Here is a 19911-nt window from a genome sequence, read left to right on the forward strand (position 1 = left end):
GTTTGTATTTTACTGGTTTTATACTTACTTTAAGTATATAAAGATGAGTATATAAATTTTTATATATGAAAAGTTTTTGTACCTCAAAGGTTTTATGTTTGGAATTTCTTCTTTATCTTGAATCTTCAGTAGTGACTGTGGCCTGGGAGAACATCAGGTGATGAACCCACAGCATAAAGTCATTTAGTCATAGGGTTGTGTATAACACATGTGGACTGAAGGCAGGGAGTTTCATGTAATTATTATAGGTGGGGCTGGGAGTGCTGCTTGTTGTTGAGGTTGCCTTACGTCTGCAATTAGAATACCCTGGCATGTAAAACTGTTAAAAGGTTTGCCGGATTTCAACCATTTGGGTAGAAATCTTCCATTCATGAATGCCTGCTTCAGGCTAGATGTTTTTAATTATTTTTAAGCTTCATCCAGAACAGTTCAGCTGCTACAGAAGATGAGGTTAAGGGAAAATTAGGTTCTAAAATATTTAAAAGCAACTTAGGGTGACCTTGTATTTGAATTTCCCAATTGATTTAAAATTGGAAATCTGGTGTGCATTTTTTTTAATTACCCATTTCTGCCCAAGTTCTAAATAACTAAAACTCTTTAACATGTTCAGTGAAGACTTGTAAGAACATAGCAGATAAAAGTTTTAAGGGATCTGCTTCCTCTGAGTGCATCTGAGCTTGTATTCTCTAGTATTGACCAAATTGTGCTTGCACCATCCCCGTAAGTCAAAAAACTCATCAGTTGAGCACTGCCTTAATAAATTCAGCTCAGTGTTGTCCAAGTCACAATTAAAGCCCAGGTATAGGAACTGAGAGTAAGGTCTTCTGTCCCATTTATTCTCAATAATCTGTTTGCTGACCCCAGCTGGTGTCCAGGAAGAAACACTGATTCAGTTGTGGCGTGTACAAGTAAATTTGGGACAGAGACTGGAAGATCTGACAAGGAAAGTAGGATCATGTACCTTTGGAGCAGAGAGATGAGCCTAAAACCAGCTACAACGCAGTAGGAGAAGGAAGACAAGACCTGCAGACCAGTTGAAGACACTAAAGTTCAATGTGGGCCCATGGACAAGATGTCAGAGAGAACAGATAGCAAGTACCTGTAAGGGATGTTGTGTGTGTGTAGGGGGAGGAGGATAGGAAGTCAGTGAACTGTAACTAGGGTGATAAGACTGGAGGGTTAACAGTAGGACTGAAAAATAGGGAATCCTCATGGGATTAGGAAGCAGGATAGGGCCAAGATGATACTAGGGCAGTGGAGGAAAGAGTATGTGTAACTAAAGCAAACTCCGTCCTAAAGGATCCCTCTGGTTTTGTCTGTCGTCTTCTGTTCTTAAATTCTTGTGAAATTCTCTGTCAAAATGTCCCATTTCCTCTTAGATCTGGTCTGCTGTACAGGGTTAACTGTCAGCTTTGTCCATTAGCTCACCTGGCAGAGGTTTGTATGGGGACATGCAAGTCCCCAAACTTACTTGTGTTGGAAAACACTTGCTTTTCAAAACATCTATGGAGTTGCACATGTACAGATTAAATGTATCAGTTGCAAATTTCTACTCACAGCCTGTATCCTTAGGCACTTGTCCTTCTTCATTTGTTCTTTAGGGAGCCTTATGAGGCCTCCGTTCAGTACTCAGCTGTACATAATGCAAATTCTCTCTCCTGTCAGTGTTCCTTTTTCTGCTGGGGTCTAATTCAGGGTTCTGGTGACTGATACGTTGAACTGCTGGTTTCACAGCTTAACTAAAACCTCTGGGAGCTGTGCTTGTATTGTCTATGTGAAGTGCCACATGTAAGTATGTATTACAGAAAGTACTAAGTTCAGGCAGGTGCTCAAAATTAGTAATGTGAAGCATAGAGACTTTAAGGTAAAGCATTATTTCTATGTGCAAAATGGGGACAGCCTATGCTCAGAAGTGTGTTTAAAACTTCTTTATGCTTGTAAAGCTCAAATGCTACCGTGATTGTCTCTGTGGAAGTCTTAAGTGTCCTAAGGCATTGTTTTGAATGTTGTTTTGGTACAGAAAGCGTGGGGTAAAAACAGAACCAGAGAGGAGAGACCCCAGAGGCAGGGCCCGTTGTGCTATGTGCTGCCTGGAAGTTCGAGCTGTCAGTGAAAGGAGATTGTAATCGGTGGGGGAGTAAATAATTCTGTACACGTGTAAGGAAATCTGTTAAAAGACAGATTTAGGGCCATGAATGAACAGTGGTCAACTGGGTTTGAATTTTCTAACTCTTGTTTTATCTTATCTAGTTTTTAACTGACCTGATGATACTGATCCAGCTGATTATCAGGGGATATATATACAGCTAATCTCAAATGACAGTGTCTGTGCCTTCAGCTTAATTTTAAACAAAGTGTGACAAAACTGCACTAAGGACAAAATTGATTTTATTTCTAAACCAATTTCTTCCAGCTTTACAAAGGCATTAGGCTTCATCAAAATAAAACTTTCTGGTAAAGTTGCAGCTTACAGGATTTGTCGGTATCAGAGCATAAAGCAAAATGTAGAAGAAATATAAAGGATAAAAAAATCTTTCTCCTGTTCTTAGCTTCTCAGTACCAAAGTGTTAATTTATTTTTCTACTGTCAGAGAAGTAGACCACTGACCTCTTCTTCCTCATTTCTGTCTTGCTATGTATAAAAAAATCCATGATAATTATTGAGAGGGATGTGAATCAACACACCTATAAATAAGAACATCCTTAACTTCAAGTAGCTATCGTGCCGTTGGCTCAGAAATAAGGGGTTTTTTGCTTTGGCCACATCCTTTTTTCATTCTTTTCTAATATGACTAAGTTTGGAAATAGAAGTTGGCTGTAATAGCCAGTCATAGCTGCGTTCAGTGGGAATTTTAGACACTATGTATGAGTGCATGGTCCTTTGCACTTGGGGAACAATCCTGTCCATTTACATTTCAGGACGGTTTTCTTTTTCTCAAGAGTACTTTTTTAAGGACTACAACAAACACTTTGGATTATGTGGTAAAAATCAGACGCTGTGACCTGACGACACTTGTGGTTCACAAGTCTGTGACGTGGATCCGTACTGCAAAAAGCATAGCCAGTCTACCTGTGCTCCACTCTACTTCCTTGTAAATGTAATTTAAAACAACGACTTTTAATTAGAAATAAAATCCTAACAAAGTATTTAGGACAAGCACTTTGAAACTGTTTAATCACCACAGTCCTGGTTTTTTCCCCTCTCACTATTGAGATACCTGGCTGCAGATCTGCAAATGCTACTTCATGTCACAGGGTGTCTTATAAGCAAAAGTACCTGTTTTATAGCTCTGATTTGCAGTTTGTTAAAGTAAACACAAATTTCTGGGATTTACGAATTTGACATGCACCTTTCTATGTCTTCATATGTTAAATGGATTTTTTAATGTGTTCTGTTTCCAGAGAGAGTGCAGAAGGAGGAAGAGTGATTGTAGAAGTTGATGACAAAGTGGCAAAAGTCAGAAATATAAAGGTATGCTTTTTGTCATCTTCTCTTTCTCATATAAGGATCCTGATATCCTGATGCTTTTCTATGTTTGCTTGGCTATTGGATCATTCTAATAGAAATATTAAGGGAGAAGTTTAAACCAGCACAGCTCTGGAATAATTGCAGCAAAAGTGTGGGGGAGTATTGTTTTGGTTTGGGGTTGGTTTGGTTGGTTTTTTTTTTTTTTGACAGGGGATGTAACATGTAGTTGTGTTTTCTGTATTTTATGTTTGTCAAAGCTTCTGCAGTCTGGCTGCATGCCATCATTCAAAGCTGTTAGTAAATTGTTTAGGATTTTGTGCTTATCTTACTGTTACTAACATCTGGATAATTTCTTTCCCTGTGTCTCTCCTCCTCTCATATTTGCACTCAGAGTGCAACTGACTTGCATGAAATGGAGCAAAATGTGTTCAGCTACACTTCAGGCCTTGGTAAAAGACCAAAAGCTGTAAGAATAAACTGAACGTAGCTGTTGTCCTCTGTGAGAGCTCTGCAGCCAGCGTGCATGGGAACCAGCCTTCTGGTTTAGGCTCTTGAACTACTTAAAGCTGCCATGGTCCTTCACTAAATTGATAGAATGGGAGCAAAGCAATTTTGTGTTGTCAAACATGTTTCTGCTCAAAAGACAGATAAATGAACCATGAGATTGCTGTGGGGATCCTAGAAGATGGATGCATTTTATATTTCTTGTCTCCTTTTTCTTTATATCTGCAAGCAACCCGGTTATTCTGGATCGCTGGTTCAAGAGAAATAATGCATTAGGTTTTGAAGAGAAACCTTGGCAAAAATTGAATGAAAGGATTTGAACTATTTACCTTTTCCATTATAATTATTTTTTTATTGACTACAGGTGCTCATTTTTAAAGAAGAAGAGGGAAAAATATTAGTGGTATGAGAGCTCTCATGGATGTAAAATATTGCTTATTTTCTATATATTTACTTTTCAAAGGCTGTATTTGCAGTCTTAGACTCTCACTACTTTCTGAAATAATTTTCCCCAGTTCCTTATACGTGTGACAAAGCTTTCGGAGAGACACTTATCCTCCAGGTGCGATGCTGTCTGTTCCTTCTGGTTGTCCCTGGGAAGGCTTTGGTCCCTGCGACAGGGCTGTGAGGATTTGGGCCTCTGAAGCTGCCCACCGCTGCTGGGGGAGCCTCCCTTGGCAGGTGGAGGCCTCAGTTATGTAGCTGCGTAACTGGGTCCAGCTGAGCCTTGTTAGATGTAGAAGGTTTTTTTATTTTATTTGTTTAAAGAGGAGCTGTGGACTGCCTTGGGATACTGGGGAAACCACAGCAGCATGACGGACTGCTCATAGCAAGCCGAGAAGGGTTATTTGGAGGTGCAAGGGCTGGCTTGTAGATGTTTTTCTCTTGAGGTTTCGTAATTGGTGGGTTTTGTAAAGGGAGTGAGTTTGCTTGATGCATAAACTAAATTTAGACAGCCTTTGATGAATCCAAGTTAGTGTATAAATTAATATTTATACACTAATGTTCACGTTGTATCTGGGGTAGGCGCACTTTATAGTTCAAAACAAACCCCTTCTCACCAGAAGGGTAATCACCTCTGTGATCAGGCGCTGCTTTTCCTGAGGTGGAGGGGTATTTTTTTAATTTTTTTTTTTATTTTTACATGTTGCAATAGGAAGGCAGTGCTACAAGCTATCTTCTAAGAAAGAAGCTTATCTTAAGACCTAAGAAAATAAAAGGTAATTGCATAAAAATCACTGAATCGCAACATGTTGAAAATGTCATTATTGAAGATGATCAATAGGGTTGTTAAGATGTTAATTCTGACTAAAGGAAACCTTGGTTGTACTTAATTCAATGTGACAACTTTAGAATCATGCAAGGTTTAAAATACATGAAACCCCTTTACTTAAAAGATAATTTAAAATTATTTCTGTCCTCTTTTGCTTTGCTCTGTCTTGGTTTAAAAAAACCAAAAAGCCACAAACCTGTCAGATGGGCCTGTAAATTAATTTTCCCTGTAAACCTCACAGCTGGTGGCCGAGTTCAGTGGTTACAGCGCCCTTTATCCAGTAATCTGGCAGACAGCACTGTCACCCCTACTTTTGGGGGCCATTAGTGAAGCTGTTTGTTTGGGTACCAAATTATAACGAATCTTTTTTTCTACTGTTGTGAACGCAAATGTCAAGGTTACAATAAAGTTACCGATTAGGTCAAAATTACATGTGGATGGTGTTAATTTTATGTAATGTTTTGACTCATTACTCTCCTTTGATGAGTAGAACAACAATGTATAGTTCCTTGTTCATAAGCTTACCTGTTTTATTACAAGTCACTTGGGCAAGATTATACAGAAAGACTTATATGATTCTCTTAATTTCAGTCACCATTTCTGACTATTATGCTAGAAAGGCTTCACTGTCATTATTACTAACCCGTAAAGGTTAGGTTTGTAGTGTGCAGTCCCAGTGACAGAGGCATTAGCTTGCAACCATGACAAAGCAAAGGGGAAATGGGGGAAGAGACCTGCATTTTCAACTATGCAGTGAGAAAATTGCTTTTGTTTTCTCACTTGGGGCCTCATTTCTGTGATGCAGTTGTCAGTGAAACAGAAGAATGACAGAGAAATATCAAAAGGTTTATAGAGCTTTCCTGCCAATATGTAGGTGTTGTGAAGACTAACTAGATTATGTTTATTGTATACAGCCTGGAGAGCCTTAGCTGTAGTAAATGAACCCTTCAGCAAAAATGCTTCAGCAGGTCTGTCATGGATGTCTCCGCCTCACTCTGAGCATCAAAGAAAATTGAATAAAGAGGATAAACTATTTGCCATTTCTTTTCCACAATACAGATCCTAGATAAACTTCGTGTTAGTTTTTAAATGCTTACTTTTTGGTCAGCTTCAAAGTGAATTGGTCTTTCTGTCTTTTTCTGTTGTCAGGTTGACAGTAGACTTGATAGCACTTGGGACTCAAGAGAAAAGACTGTGGCCTTCAGCTTTGATTACTGCTACTGGTCAGTTGATCCCGAAGATCCAAAGTATGCATCTCAGGAAATGGTAAGTGATGCTGTTCTTTGTGTTTGTGTTCCCATCCTGTTTTGTCCTTTATAATCACATCTACAGGAAGAGATTGAGACTTAGGATACATGAAATTTCATTTTCTTTTCTGCCCCCATCTTTTTCTTATTTTTTTTGTAATACCACAGTACTCAGTCTTTTTGTCTTCAGTAGGTGCAGCAGGATTGCAGTACCCTTGTTTATCAACTAATGCATGCTTTCATTAGATATGTTAACTTTCGTAGCGATCATTAATTGTGATGATCTGAGGACTCTAGCTTAGCAATGAGAATTTTTTTGTGGGGGGATCAGGTTCTAGAGGGAGAAAGCTCTGAAGTGAAAGGAAGAGTAGTGAGGTGATTCTGCTGAGAGGATCAACAGTGAAGTAATCACATCTTTAAATAACAGTAGTAAATTTTACTTATGCTATATTGTTCTGAGCTTTTTTCCTTGATAAAGCATCAGAAATCTCTTATAACTAATGGAGACTCCTCCTAGCTTGAAGATCCAAGGTTTGATTGATTAAGAAAGAAGGTTGAAGGATTCTGTATTAAAATAGGATATGATTACAAATTTTTGTTAATGAACAAGGAATTATTAAATCTACAAATAAATATAATGCACAGCAAAGCTATCCGGAGATTTCACTATGCATGCATATGATCACGTCAGCATTAAAATAAGTTTTTACTGCTGTTTTGTCTTCAGAATTGTATCATTTCGTTTTTGTCTGTTGTCAGTACAGTTGTTCCTGAAATTTCAACCTGTATAATTATGTTGTTTTTCAAAGAAAGTATCACTTAAGACTGAGATAGTCCTGTGAAATTTGTATTTCTGATAGTGATGAGCACAGGTTTGTTTTACTTTTGGGAGTCAATATTTGAAAAACTATCAAATTTGGCAATTACCAGAACTATAGGTGAAATCCTTGACTGTGCTCCATTTCCTTCTTGATGCAGTAGTGTGGAAGAGGTTTTGGGAACTTGGGAAGTGTATTTAGTGTTTAAAAAAGAAAGTCGTCTTTCTAAAGTTCTCAGCACTAGATAAACTTTCATTTTAGGGATTACAAATAACAAATCTTTAAATGTGGAACTGTTGGGGTTCCACCCCACCCCTTATATTGTCTTACTTGCTTATTTTGATTGTGTTCTTTGTGAGTTTCCCTCGTAATATGCTTAGAAGCATGCTTCTTAGAACTGTTGACAATACAGTTGGCTTTCTAGCTGAAATGGTTTAGCAGATGAAATGTTGATAAATACAGTCTGCCAAGTCAGTTTTATCTCTACTTGGTACGAAAAATTATCAGAACTGCCAAATGGAAAATATAAATATTGGCTACAAAGTGTAAATTTTTGTTCTTGTTGTTATTAAATACAAGTGCAATTGAAGAAGAACGTAAAATGCAATATAAACAGTGCAGCTTCCTTGCTGGGGCTGAGTAGGTATTTCAGACACTGTGGAGAGCCTTGTGTTATCATACAATACAGTTTTATCCAATAAAAACACTGAGGCGGAAACATGAACTCCCTGGCCATAGAAAATTAAGTAACGGGCCATAGTTTCCTTACTGGTGCCTGATGCTGGCTGAAAGGACGTCCAGTGCTGCTTCATGTAACCATTGGGTTACTGAGCCTTAGACAGATGTCTTTTATGAGTTAAGAAAAGTTTAAAGGTGGACTGGTGCTTTGAAAGGCTTGGAGTCATGAGTGAATTTCTTGGGCTTTTTACCTGTCTTGGTGATTGTAGAACCAGTAAAGCATACTTTAAATGTCCTTGAGAAGAGGGCTGCTGGAATACTGCAATCTTACCATGCTTTTGTGCATTTGTCTGCCCCCTTACACTGTATGAAAGAAGTTTATTGTACTAATTCCATGTTTTGAATTATTACTTCAGTGCTGAGCTTGAAGTTTCTAGGCTTCCTTACAGCAACAATGCTATTGGCAGCCAAAGGACGTTCGGTAACACTGTCATCCAGTAAAAGCTTTCTTTCATGAGCTGACCTTGGATTACTTTTTCCTTGAAGATGTCCTGCCAACTGTTATCATACGTGATTGGTGTATTGGTTGAGGATGAGAAGTAGATTAAAGTATCTGCCTTCAGGTTCATATTTGTAGAAGGCTGTCTTTTAGTAAACTGTCTTTTTTGTCCTCTGGATGGACATATAAAAATGAAGTCCTAACAGTTTCTTCAGTTGTTAAGGATTCCGTGACAATAAAACAACAGTGGGAGGGCTGCAAATTGTAGTGTTTAGGTAAAAATATGATTTTAAAGATACAAATCTGCTTCTCTGAATACTTCTTACAGTTTCTTCCAGACGTTAACATTGTTCACTTCAGGTTCTGATCCCTTGCATTCCAGAGATGACTACACACAATGCATTTTATTCCCCATATATTTTGATCATATACTTCACAGCTACTTGTGACAGACTTAAGTCACCCATGTGGAAGTACTTTCAAATGTTTGGATGAAAAGTTCGGATTTATTGTTCTGTTTATAAAAATTGTGCTTTCTCTGCCACCTGTATTCTACGTGTGTTTGCCAAAATGGGAATACATGTTGCCCACCTTGTTTGTTTTTCCTAATACATTCATGTTAATATTTCTTCTATTGCCTTTTTTTAATTTAAAAAAAAGGTAGGGAAGGTATTTTTTCACTTTGATTTGGGGAGAGCAGACCTTGCAATACTGTAAACTGAAGAGGAACTGAACCAATGTAATAAAATCTGCAGTGCCCGTGTGACAGATGGTATGCCTTTACTCCTTTTTTTTTTTTTTTTTTTTAATAGCACTGAAACTGGAAGTGCTTTTCCCTTCAAAAAGCTGGAACAAACAGTCAAAAATATAAATTATTTTTAAGAAGTGTTATTGTCTACATAATTTTTTGGGCTGAATTTAAAAAGTAATTCTCGCTTCACAATATATGCAAGCTTTCTTGATTGGTGTTAAATAATGTAATCTGTAACCTCCTCATATCTCTGAAAAGAGGGAAGTTTGCTAAATGAAAAACAAAGCTGATTTTTGACTGCTGAAAGAAGAACTCATCACTGTTGATGTCTGGGAAATAGGCTTCTTAGCAGAGAGAACGTGTTGGATAGTGGTTGGTTTTGGAAGATGGTTTCAGGTACAAGTGGATAGTCTTTGACTGTTATTCAAGATTATTCTCTCATTTAAAACATTTGAGGAACTAGATATGAGCCAGAGTTTTCTTTATTTCTCTCCTAACTGTGGTGAAATATGAAGCTATACAATGTTTCTAATGATGACCTAGTAATTTAGGAGCTTAATTTAGAAGTCTAATAGTAGTGGTCCAAATTCTTAGTCTTCCTTTAGAAGTTACATAAATTCATTACAAAAATGTAAGATTTTTGAAATAGTTCAGCTATGCAAGTATTAGGTTCATTTTCCAGATAAGCTGAACGCCAAATTTTACAATGTGACCTCTGGTTTTTAGGTGGCCAGTTTGAGATCCTTGGGCCTGTTGCTTTTGTTTTCTCACTAGGCAGTTGAATACTTCGCGTTGATATTGAGCTGAGGTTTTTATCGGCTTTCACAGATGCGCAATTCTTTCCAAAAGGGAGTCTACTTTCTCTTTTTAAAGACAATTTTTTTTTTTTTCTAAGTGGATTTGTTGGTGCATAAACAGAATAGAGGAATCAAGAAGTACCCTAAGGGAAGAGTTACTGGCTAAATCAACCAGAGCTACCAGCCACTCACGGAAGAAGGAAAGGAAACAGATGTGCTAAATCCTTCTAAGTACGGAGAGGTGAACCAGGCACTAGGGCTACATGGCAGAGAGAAAGAAACTGAGTATCAAAAAATTGTGTGGGACCAGAGAAAGAACAGGTAACAAATAAATATGAATTCAGGACAGGGACAGAACATTTGATGGGCAAAATATGAAAGGAGAAACAAAAGGGAATTCTAAAAGATTATAGGCATTTAAGAGAAAAAGGTCATGAATGATTTTTCTGATCTTAACTCTGCAATTTGTTACATGCATTTTCTGTGGTTATAAATGAGGGAATGGTTTTCCAAATTATCACCGTCAAGTGATACTTACAAGTAACTTACACTGTTTAAAAAAAAAAAAACCAACAAACCAAAACCCACCCCCCCAAAAAAAAAACAAAAGAGAAAACCAAAACCAACCAAACAAAAAAAACCCACGCCAAAAAAAACCACAAGAAATTGTAATACTTCTGGTGATGTTCCTTTTCCTGCCATTTTTGAGACAAACTGTTGATTTTTCTCTGTGCCGTTTTGCTGTGGAATTAGTTTAGTCTTGCAGAGGGTGAATGCTGAGTGTCTGCACCTGGGCTTTACTGCTTGCATACAATGAAGTAGTTCCACCATGTCTCCCTGCATTCTTGTATTAAGGTTTTTTGGAGAGGTGAATTTGGTACTATACAAAACCCTCTTTAGTAAAGGGGGATATTTTGTGTAAAAATGACTGTTGCTTCCTTCTCCCCTGCCCCCTTCCTCTACAGATGTCTTCAGGAAGCTGTGTGTAGTTCAGGATTGTTTTCCAAAGACAATGTTGGAAATCCATCACTCTTTGGCCATTGTATAACTATGGGATTATCCTTTAATAGACATTGATGACATATTTCCATTTTGCAGTAAAAATACTGTGTGATAATGATATTGTAATGATATTTAGGGTTATAATTTTTATTCTTATAGGCAGATTCAGGCTTGCTGATTCATTCTGCTGGTTGAATATGATAGTTAATATGTAGGTGCTTTGAGACCTGTATAGTTGTCCTGCAAACAAACGTCTAAATTTAAACTTATTTAAATTTTTGTCTGGCACAGAACAGTCTGTTTCAATCTTTCAGGTTTCCTTTGTAAAACCTAGAATAGCTCTTAATGAATCTTTCCTCAAGTCTGTTTTAGCTCCACCAAGCAAAGGAACATGTTTAAAACAGTTGCAAAACTTAAGTAAATGCCCATCTAAATCCTACTGACAAAAAAAAAATATTTCAGCTTGATCTAATGCAAGCACAGTTAAACAAAATCTTAAGGGTATTCTGCACAAGAGTATTCTTAAGGCTACAGGAACACATGCAAGCAGTAAGTATTCTTGTAGCTGGTTGTTATAGCTTCAGTCCTCAGCTTCCCTCCAGCCATCCTACCCATCCGGTTATTGTGCATGCACAGTAACCACGGTGGGCAGACTGACTCACAGGATGTACAAGCAGGTATTTACACACAGCAGTTGCCATAGATAGCTGATGTTAGCAATCTGTTCCTTTTGATAAGAGGAATACATCCCATGACTAATAGGCTTTGAATGGTAAAGACACTGAAATCCAGAAAAGTGTTTAAGTGCCCAACTTGCACTGATTTCAGTGGGATCCAAATCTCTGACTGGGTTTTCTTGGAACACTTTTTGTAGATCTCAAGCTTAGTTTTTGTACCTCAGTGCATTGGTTAAATGGAGATGATAATGTTTATAAGGGAAATCATAATTTAGACTTTAGGATTTTTACCTCTGGCTTTCAAAAGAATAAAATAAATGATACTCATATTGGTCAAGGAATTTCACACTTCTGGGCTTGACTTGATAAGGGTTTTATTTTGGTTTGGCATAGCGTATTAGGTTTATGCAGGTACGAATATTCCTTCAGTGCCTCTCTGAATATTATAATTTTCAGTAATGCTATGACCCTCATTGGACCTTCTAAGATGCAGTCATGAAAGCACTCGACCACAAAGGTCATGGCCAAACAAAAAGATGACTGTCTTTGAGGTAAATCTAAGAAATATGAGAGTGCACAGAGGTTGTTGTAAACAGCTGAGTGATGATATGCTCTTGCATCTTTTTCCCTGAAAGATTACATTGTCTTTTTGATGAGAAGTGGCTGCCTATCAAAAAAAATAATATTGGTTTCAAGGTTTCATATGGATTTCCCTGTATGTGGAAGTTGCACTGTGATGTGTCACATGTGAAAAGTATTATCTTAACGAATCAGGATGGTTTTACAGTGAGAAAGCAGTAAGGGTATGAAAACAAGTGTTGCTGCAAATGTCAGTAACTGCTCCTAATTTCTTGACCTTCTCACCCCCCACGCCCCCATTCTTTGGCACTGGCTTACTAATGTAAGTGAAAGAATAACTATGATTCTTTTTCTGGTGCACTTCCACTGTGCATTTGAACCACTGAGGATTTTACAAGACTGTTCAAAAGCAAGACAGTGCATTAAATTAAAGGTTGTTTATTTCTAAACTTTATATAACAAGTGACACAGGTTCTCTTTGCCTGTCTGTCCATTGCAAATGTGTGCTAGGAAGAACTCCTTTCAAACACATTATCTAATTATTTCTATCTTTGTTTATAAATATATTCATTGGGAAGATTGGGTTTTTTTCTGTGCTGTGAAGGCAGAAATTGGGGTTACTGATGGCTCATGTGAGTGAATGCACATGACCCCTGTAAACAGATTTTTCCATTTCTTACTTGTTTTAGAAGTACCATAATTGCTTTTCATCACGTTTGACTTGCCAGCATAGTTGGGTTTTATACTACTTCCAGCTAAGAAGAGTCATTGGGGAAAGGGGCAGACGGGCAGCTGATTTTCTTAACCTCCTTGTCAGAGTGTAACTGAAAAGCAAATAGAAGAAGAAACAGATATGTTTGTTTTAATATGCAAGATACTCAATATGGCTCTGGGTTTTTTGTTGTGTTTTTGGAGGGGTTGGTTTTTTGTTTGTTTTACATGTTAATTGAAAAAGTTTAGAAAAGTTACACAACAGCGTTGTTTGGAAGCAAAAGACTGCAACATACTTTCCAACCCTTCATCAAACTAAGTCACTGTACTTGCTCCTCTTTTTTTAAATGCAAACGTAGTCATGCTTCTGAAGAACTTTAACTGAGAGACCTTTCCTGTTTAAGCTGAGTTTGTGACACTTCCGTGCCTCCATACATTCCCTGTGAGATTCAAGTTTTTAATTGTCTTGTGAATTCTCAAGACAAATTAAAAATCTGTTATCTGGCATATGCACTTAATTATAAAAATTGTAACATAATAAAGCTCTAATTTAAATCTCTTGAAAAATCCTTCAATTTGTTTTCTCTTTCTCTCCCCCTCCTCGGCCCTCCCCCCCCCCCCCCCCCCCCGTCTTGTTGTAAAAGGAGGGAGAAAGAGAAGGAGGCGGTGGCTGTGGGTGTAAATGGCATTTTTGCATGAAATGTTTTAAAAGCAGTAAGCATTCCATCCACAAGATTTTTTTCTCCAACCCAGGGTGAGACAGAAGTGAAAAGGAGAGCATGCTATAAGAAAAAGGCTTTTTGTGCAATAATTGGATTGGTATATAATGGATTATGATGGAGGGAGGGAAACCACCATGACTGCATGCTATATATCTTCTGCCAGCAACACAGCTGCTGTGTTCAGTTCGTGATCGAATAAGGTCATTCTTTCTGGCTATACCAAGATTTCTTTGCAGAAAACTTATCTGGGAATTACTGTGAATAATTGCAAACTTCAAAGCAGGCTTTATTGGAAGACAAAAAAGAATCAAGTTGATTTTCAATTTACCATGCATAACACTAAAAACATTGTATTTTGGGGAGACAAAAATTAGTTTTAAGTAACTGAGGCATTGAGTTAATTGATAGAAATAATTATATAGTCATATACATTCATATGCAACTATAATTGAATGCAGATACATTTCAAATATGAAGCCTGAACAGTACACAAGAAAGGATTAAGCTGAATATTGGTAACAAGTTGAGGGAAATCAATAAACTGTTTCACAAGCAATGAAATGAGACATTTTCCAACTGTTCAATCTGCTAGTGCTCATACACACTCATTCTGTTTCCCTGATAGGCACTCACCGTTGCTTACTCTAGATACACAGAGCACATTCTTTACAATAGGAAGGCAGTATAATCTGCTAAATAATATTGAAAGGATCTGTAAGTGCATTCAGCGACTTAGAAGAAAAAGAGAATAACAAGTTCTTTGGATTGCCAGTTGTCGTGCATGTTGCAGTGAACCTGCACGATCGCAATCTGTGTTACTTCTATAAATGTTGTGATTTTTGCGTATCTTACAAGTAAAAACAAAAACTTGGTACTGGTGACCTGCAAACTTTCTGAAGTAACTTGACAGCATATGGTCATTTGGAAGGATGTTGTGGTTTTTTTTTTTTTAAATTAACTTCTAGTGATGGAAATGTATTTAAAAAAAATCTGTTATATAGATAAGCTGTATGGAGATGTTGATTGTTCCTTCTTACTTGCAGATGAACATTCACAGTTTAAATTCCTCTGTGTAATCACACCACAGTCTTTCCTCCATGCTCATAAAGTAGTGATATTTTCTTCTTCTTTTAATCTAATATGAGGACCATTCCTTACTCTTTCTGCTTTGCAAACAGGTTCCCTTGTTAATCTGCAAGTATTTGCACAGCATGGCTGGACGCAGAATGGAAGGTCATATTCATGGTGCTTCCAAGGTAGCAGATTGATCCAAGATTAGTTTTTAACCTGGAGTGGTTTTTCTCCAATCTTAGCAATGTTGTATGAATAACTTCAGTTAGACTGGTCTTGGGAACTGAAATTAGTGAAAAATTAGTTTGAACTTCAACTGAGTCTCCAAGATCATGCTGGTCTGCGAGTTCTGTAGTCGCTGGATGGAAGGATGCTAATAGACTTTTAGTAGGAGACTGGGCCAGGTTTGGGGGTTTTATTTTATGGGGTTGGGGTTTTATTGGTTTTAGCAGGCAGCTGGCTTATGAAAGATTTTGTTGGGCAGGACTGTGCTAGCATTGAATAGTGAGATACATTTATTGCAGCAGCTGTGATCAAGTTCAGCACGGCCATTTTGTTTATTTCTGAGCCATGAGATTGGACTTGCATGAGTAAGTAGCTAAAGCCTGAAAAACCTAAATAATATGCAAGTGTCCTGTATCACTGTTCATTAGTGTTTGATATGAACAGCAATTGTTCCTTTATATTATAGCAAAAAACAGCCTTTCCCTTTTTATAGATTTGTGCTTGCTTTATTTATTTATCTTCACTAGTAGCTAACTTCTACATTTTTCTGTTAACTAAGATGGTATGCCTCAGAGAGATGTGTGTGTGGCCTTGAACACAAACTGAATGAATCATCCTTTTGGCTGGATCTGAGCACTTGCATGTTGACTCCCAATTCTGTTTTGTTTTTAATCAACAAAAAGTCTGCCCTTGAGACCTCATATGTGAAAAGCAAAATTAACATCTCTGTTCAGTTGTGGCTTTTCTGCTAAAGGAGATTCTGTTGGCAGTGCTCCTAAATTGCATGAGAAAGAGTGAAGATGAATAAAATTAATTCAGTTTAGAAACAGTTACAGTAGCCTCAGCACATCAAAATCAAAGTTCTGAGTGTCAGTTTAGGGTTCCTTACTCCCAGATGTACATGCTATTGTGGATAGGTTCTCACTCTTTATAACTTCAGTGTTATAATGTCAGGACATTCTCAGCTGAACCAGGGGAGATGATGTTCTGTATCTTAGATTGGCTAATGTATTTTGAAGTATGTCTTACCAGGTTATATCACTGTCACATGAGATAGTTGATAAGTTTTGGAATGGACCATTTGAATCAATCCTTGCTGGATAGGTTATGTTCCTGAGATGCTGAATGGCAGTGAATGTTTTCCTATATTTTTTTTGTGCTGGTAAGGATTGACTTGCTTTCAAATTACATCTATTAACTTTAAGATAGGTCTCAACTTCTGGTCTGCTCTTATTGCAAGTGTTTTCCGTTCTGAATTCTCAGATGTCCCTCTCCTGCACACACATACATCTTTAGGAGTGTCTACATGGATTGTATCATTGATACTGTGTGCCTTTACAGTATTGTTGGCAGATCTTCTTCTGAGGAAAAGAGTCAGTTTCTAAAGGGTATGTACCTCATCCCATGTGACAGACCTACATATAAAACATCAGGTCTGAAAAACGAATCTAAGGAACTGTGAGGATCCAGCCCAGAATTAATTAATTTGGCCTACCTCCTTTTCTTTATATAAGATTTTTTTATTTTATTATTATTTTATAGACAGATGTGAGTAGCTTGACATCAGTGGGTAAGGAAAGCCTTCTCTAGGTAGCATCGGAGAAGCAGAGATAGAAAATTGCAGGGGATTATTTATTCAAAGTGGGCATACTTTCAGGGATGTTATATTTGTACTTAATATGTGGTTTTGAAAAAGAACTGTCCATCTCTCTAGGATTTTGTTTCATTTGGAATGTGACTAAAAAGAAAAGGAACTCAAATTACTGGTGCAAGACCGCTTTATGCCTTTTGGTAGCTTAAGTTTTCCGAGACCATAAATGTTTTTTAAGTTTTACCCAGATGTGTTGATTTTAGTAAAAGATCTTTCAAGGTATGTTTAAATTGGGCTTCAGCAAAGCAGCATTGAGGAAAGAACCAATTGCTTTGAAGGAGAACAGAACAGAAGGAGACATGTCTTATCTTGTATTAGGTTTTGCTGAGTGTGTTCTGTTATGATAGCAGGAAATGGATTTGAGTAACTGCTCGTAGACTTAGGAAGAGATAAACGCTTTTTGGCTAGAATAACAATGTTGAAAGCTTCATGGGTAATACTTTTTATTATCCTCATTGTGGAAGAATGAGGTTTCCTGATGGATTTTAAAAGCCAAAGATCTCTCAGAGCAATGATTCCCAGTCTTTTGAAACAAATCCTATCAGAGCTGTCTATGACCTTCACAGTGAAGACCACAATAATAATTTTGCCACATGACTGATAAATGTAACCTGAGTGCTTGGAAGTATGATCAAAAAAGCTTCCTTCTATAGTGCCCTGAAAGCACATATCATTTTTGGACAGGAGAGGTGCATCTACAAATTCCATCTGCAGAATAGAAAAGTGCTCCTTTAGCTGTTGGTGTTGTGACCCACATGCTTGGGCTTGCCTCACTTGGGCTTTGGACTTCTGCACTCCCTCTCACACGTCATCTCCAGGACCTTCTTGTACATAGACAATGTTGTTGCTGATGGTGATGGTGGGTGACTCAGGTTACCCTGCATCATGCATGTCATGCATGAGGTCATGCTGCTCTAATAAGTGACAGTGCTCTAAGGCCATTTTCTTTTCCAGTCTATCTTATTTTGATGCTCGTAGTTGCATCCTGTTTCTTAACGACTGAAAGTAACTGCCAGAGTAGTTCATGAATGAATAATATATATTTTTTTATTTTCTTTTTATTGCTGCATTTGTAACCTGTTTCCTAATAGAACACAAGTTCTGCTTTGAAATGTATGAGTGTCTGAATTCACTGACCTTTTCATTAGCTAAACAAAATGTGAAACCTTCTCTCTCCTCGCTCGCTCTCCCCTCGCTCTCCTCTCTCTTTTTTTTGTGGTTTCCCTTTTGATTTTAATTAGAACCAAGAGCATTTCTCCTAGCTGCTTTGAAATAGGAAAAAAGGTAGAATCATGTTAAAGATCGAGAGAGTTGATAGGAATTTATCATTGAAGCAGTGAGTTTTTCTCATATTCCAGCACTTTTTTAAATTCCAATCAAGTGAAAGGGTTTGGTGGAGCTAGTTAGCATTTTAAAGCCAAAAATCATCTCATTTCTATAACAAATGGGAAATGTTATAGTCTGCAGTCTGAGGCTGTTACTTGTTCCTTTTTAATTTTTTGACAGCTAACATTGTTATCTTTTAATTATTTTTAATGTGTCTTATAACTCTAAACCAAGAAATTGACATTGAATTTTCAGCTCATGTTCAGAAAATTAGCAACTTTCTTGATTCCTATATATGGAGAATGAGATAATTTAAAGCCTGGGCTTAAGTAGCTTTTGATATTTTTAACTTAAATTCGAATTCAGCAGAAACTCAAAAGAACTGTCAGTGCCTTAAAGATACATTTTGTCTGAAAACACAAAGATTTCAGAGGATTGTAGAAATTTGCTTCCAGCTCTTCATGTTGTCCTCCTTTACATCATTTCTATGTGTTTTGACTCTGCTTGGTACAGCACAATGCTTTTATTGTCTCACATCCTACTGCATGTCATTTGCATAAATTTATTGCTTATTACAGTATATGGAATGTAATCTTTTTCTGTTCCATTTATTATGAATGTAATGGCTTTCTACAACTGAATGTCATTGGCGTGTTGAGTTGAAAGAGAGAGCAAAAGAGATTAGGTCATCTTTTGCTCCTCATTTTATTAACCTGGAGTTGATGCTTTTTTCCTCATAGCCAACTGAGGCTGTATTGGTACAAGTAAATAAAACGGCCCCGTTTAATGCCAGGGAATATTCCCTGAGCACTGCAGCTTGGTCATCTATATTGCTAAATTGTTAGAGTTGTTCCTGGTACTGTTTGGGCTGGGATAGCTGGTACTTCTCATAACAGTTTCTAGGCACAGTCCAGAAACTGGCAGGGACCATGACCATTCCTGACTGGCAGTTTGCATGTGGCCACCCTGCTTTGGAGGCTGAGAGTACTTGATAGTATGAACATAGGCTGGTCTATGCCATATGGGCTGGGCAAGTTTAAATTGCTAGTGTTGCAGCTGTAATTGCATGGTCCTGTCAGAAGTGCTTGTAGCACTGTTGGGGAAGTGACACTGAAGTGCTTTTGCAAGTAACTAGAAGTTATCACTTGGAGAAGGGAGAAAGTTTTTCACACCTATGCCTCTGGCTCTGTCTTCCCAGCTTTGTGGGACAAAAAAAAAAAAAAATCACATTTTATGTTGGTGTTATACCTGACTGCATCTTTGTGGGGTAGAAGATAGCCTGCAGTGCGTAACCAGCAGTGTACCTAAAGCTGTGATGGGAGCTGGCTGAAGAGTTCTGTTCCCAGCAGAGGGATTAGGGGTGGAGAGTTAATTATGGGGGCTGAAATTTGTTGCACACGGTTTAGCACCTTTGTTTTAATGGCTATGCTTCATACTAAGCATCAAGTTTTTTGTTGGTTTTTTTTTTTTAATATCCTATCTACAAGATGTCTGGCAGCATGCACATTGTAATGTTGTTCTGGGGCTGATACAGTTGGGAAAGAATCTGGAGTCCCTCTTACAGCTAGACTCTGTATAAATCCTTTTCCTCTGTCTGTAGGCCAGCCTTTGAGAGTCCTTGCAGCTTTTGTTTTAAAGATGGATTTACCATTAGAGCTGGTTCTGTACAGCACACCTTCTGCACTGTGCAATTTTGTACATTTATTCACTGATTCAGGCACCTGACATCACATCCCAGAACATGAGGACACGTTCTTTAGCATATCTGTACAATGTCAGAGATCTCTGAAAATTTCTACAGTGTTTTCTACCTTCCTTCTGTATTGTTCCATCCTCCTGATGATTGTTTTTGCTAGTGTTACAGATACAGAAGTATTTCTCAGACTCTTTTTTGCCTAAAGAAAATGGGGAT

General features: G+C 37.7%; 1 protein-coding gene across 1 annotated transcript in view; it reads left to right on the plus strand.

Moving 5' to 3' along the window:
* The window catches only part of STARD9 (StAR related lipid transfer domain containing 9), a 119954-nt gene that overhangs the window by 12201 nt on the left and 87842 nt on the right, over window positions 1-19911 (plus strand). Inside the window, exons 3-4 of the mRNA XM_050897062.1 lie at window positions 3402-3471; window positions 6395-6511. Coding sequence (XP_050753019.1) covers window positions 3402-3471; window positions 6395-6511 — 187 coding nt within the window. The remainder of the gene's footprint in view (window positions 1-3401; window positions 3472-6394; window positions 6512-19911) is intronic.

The sequence above is a fragment of the Gymnogyps californianus genome, chromosome 5 (assembly GCF_018139145.2).
Source record: "Gymnogyps californianus isolate 813 chromosome 5, ASM1813914v2, whole genome shotgun sequence".
Classification (NCBI taxonomy): domain Eukaryota; kingdom Metazoa; phylum Chordata; class Aves; order Accipitriformes; family Cathartidae; genus Gymnogyps; species Gymnogyps californianus.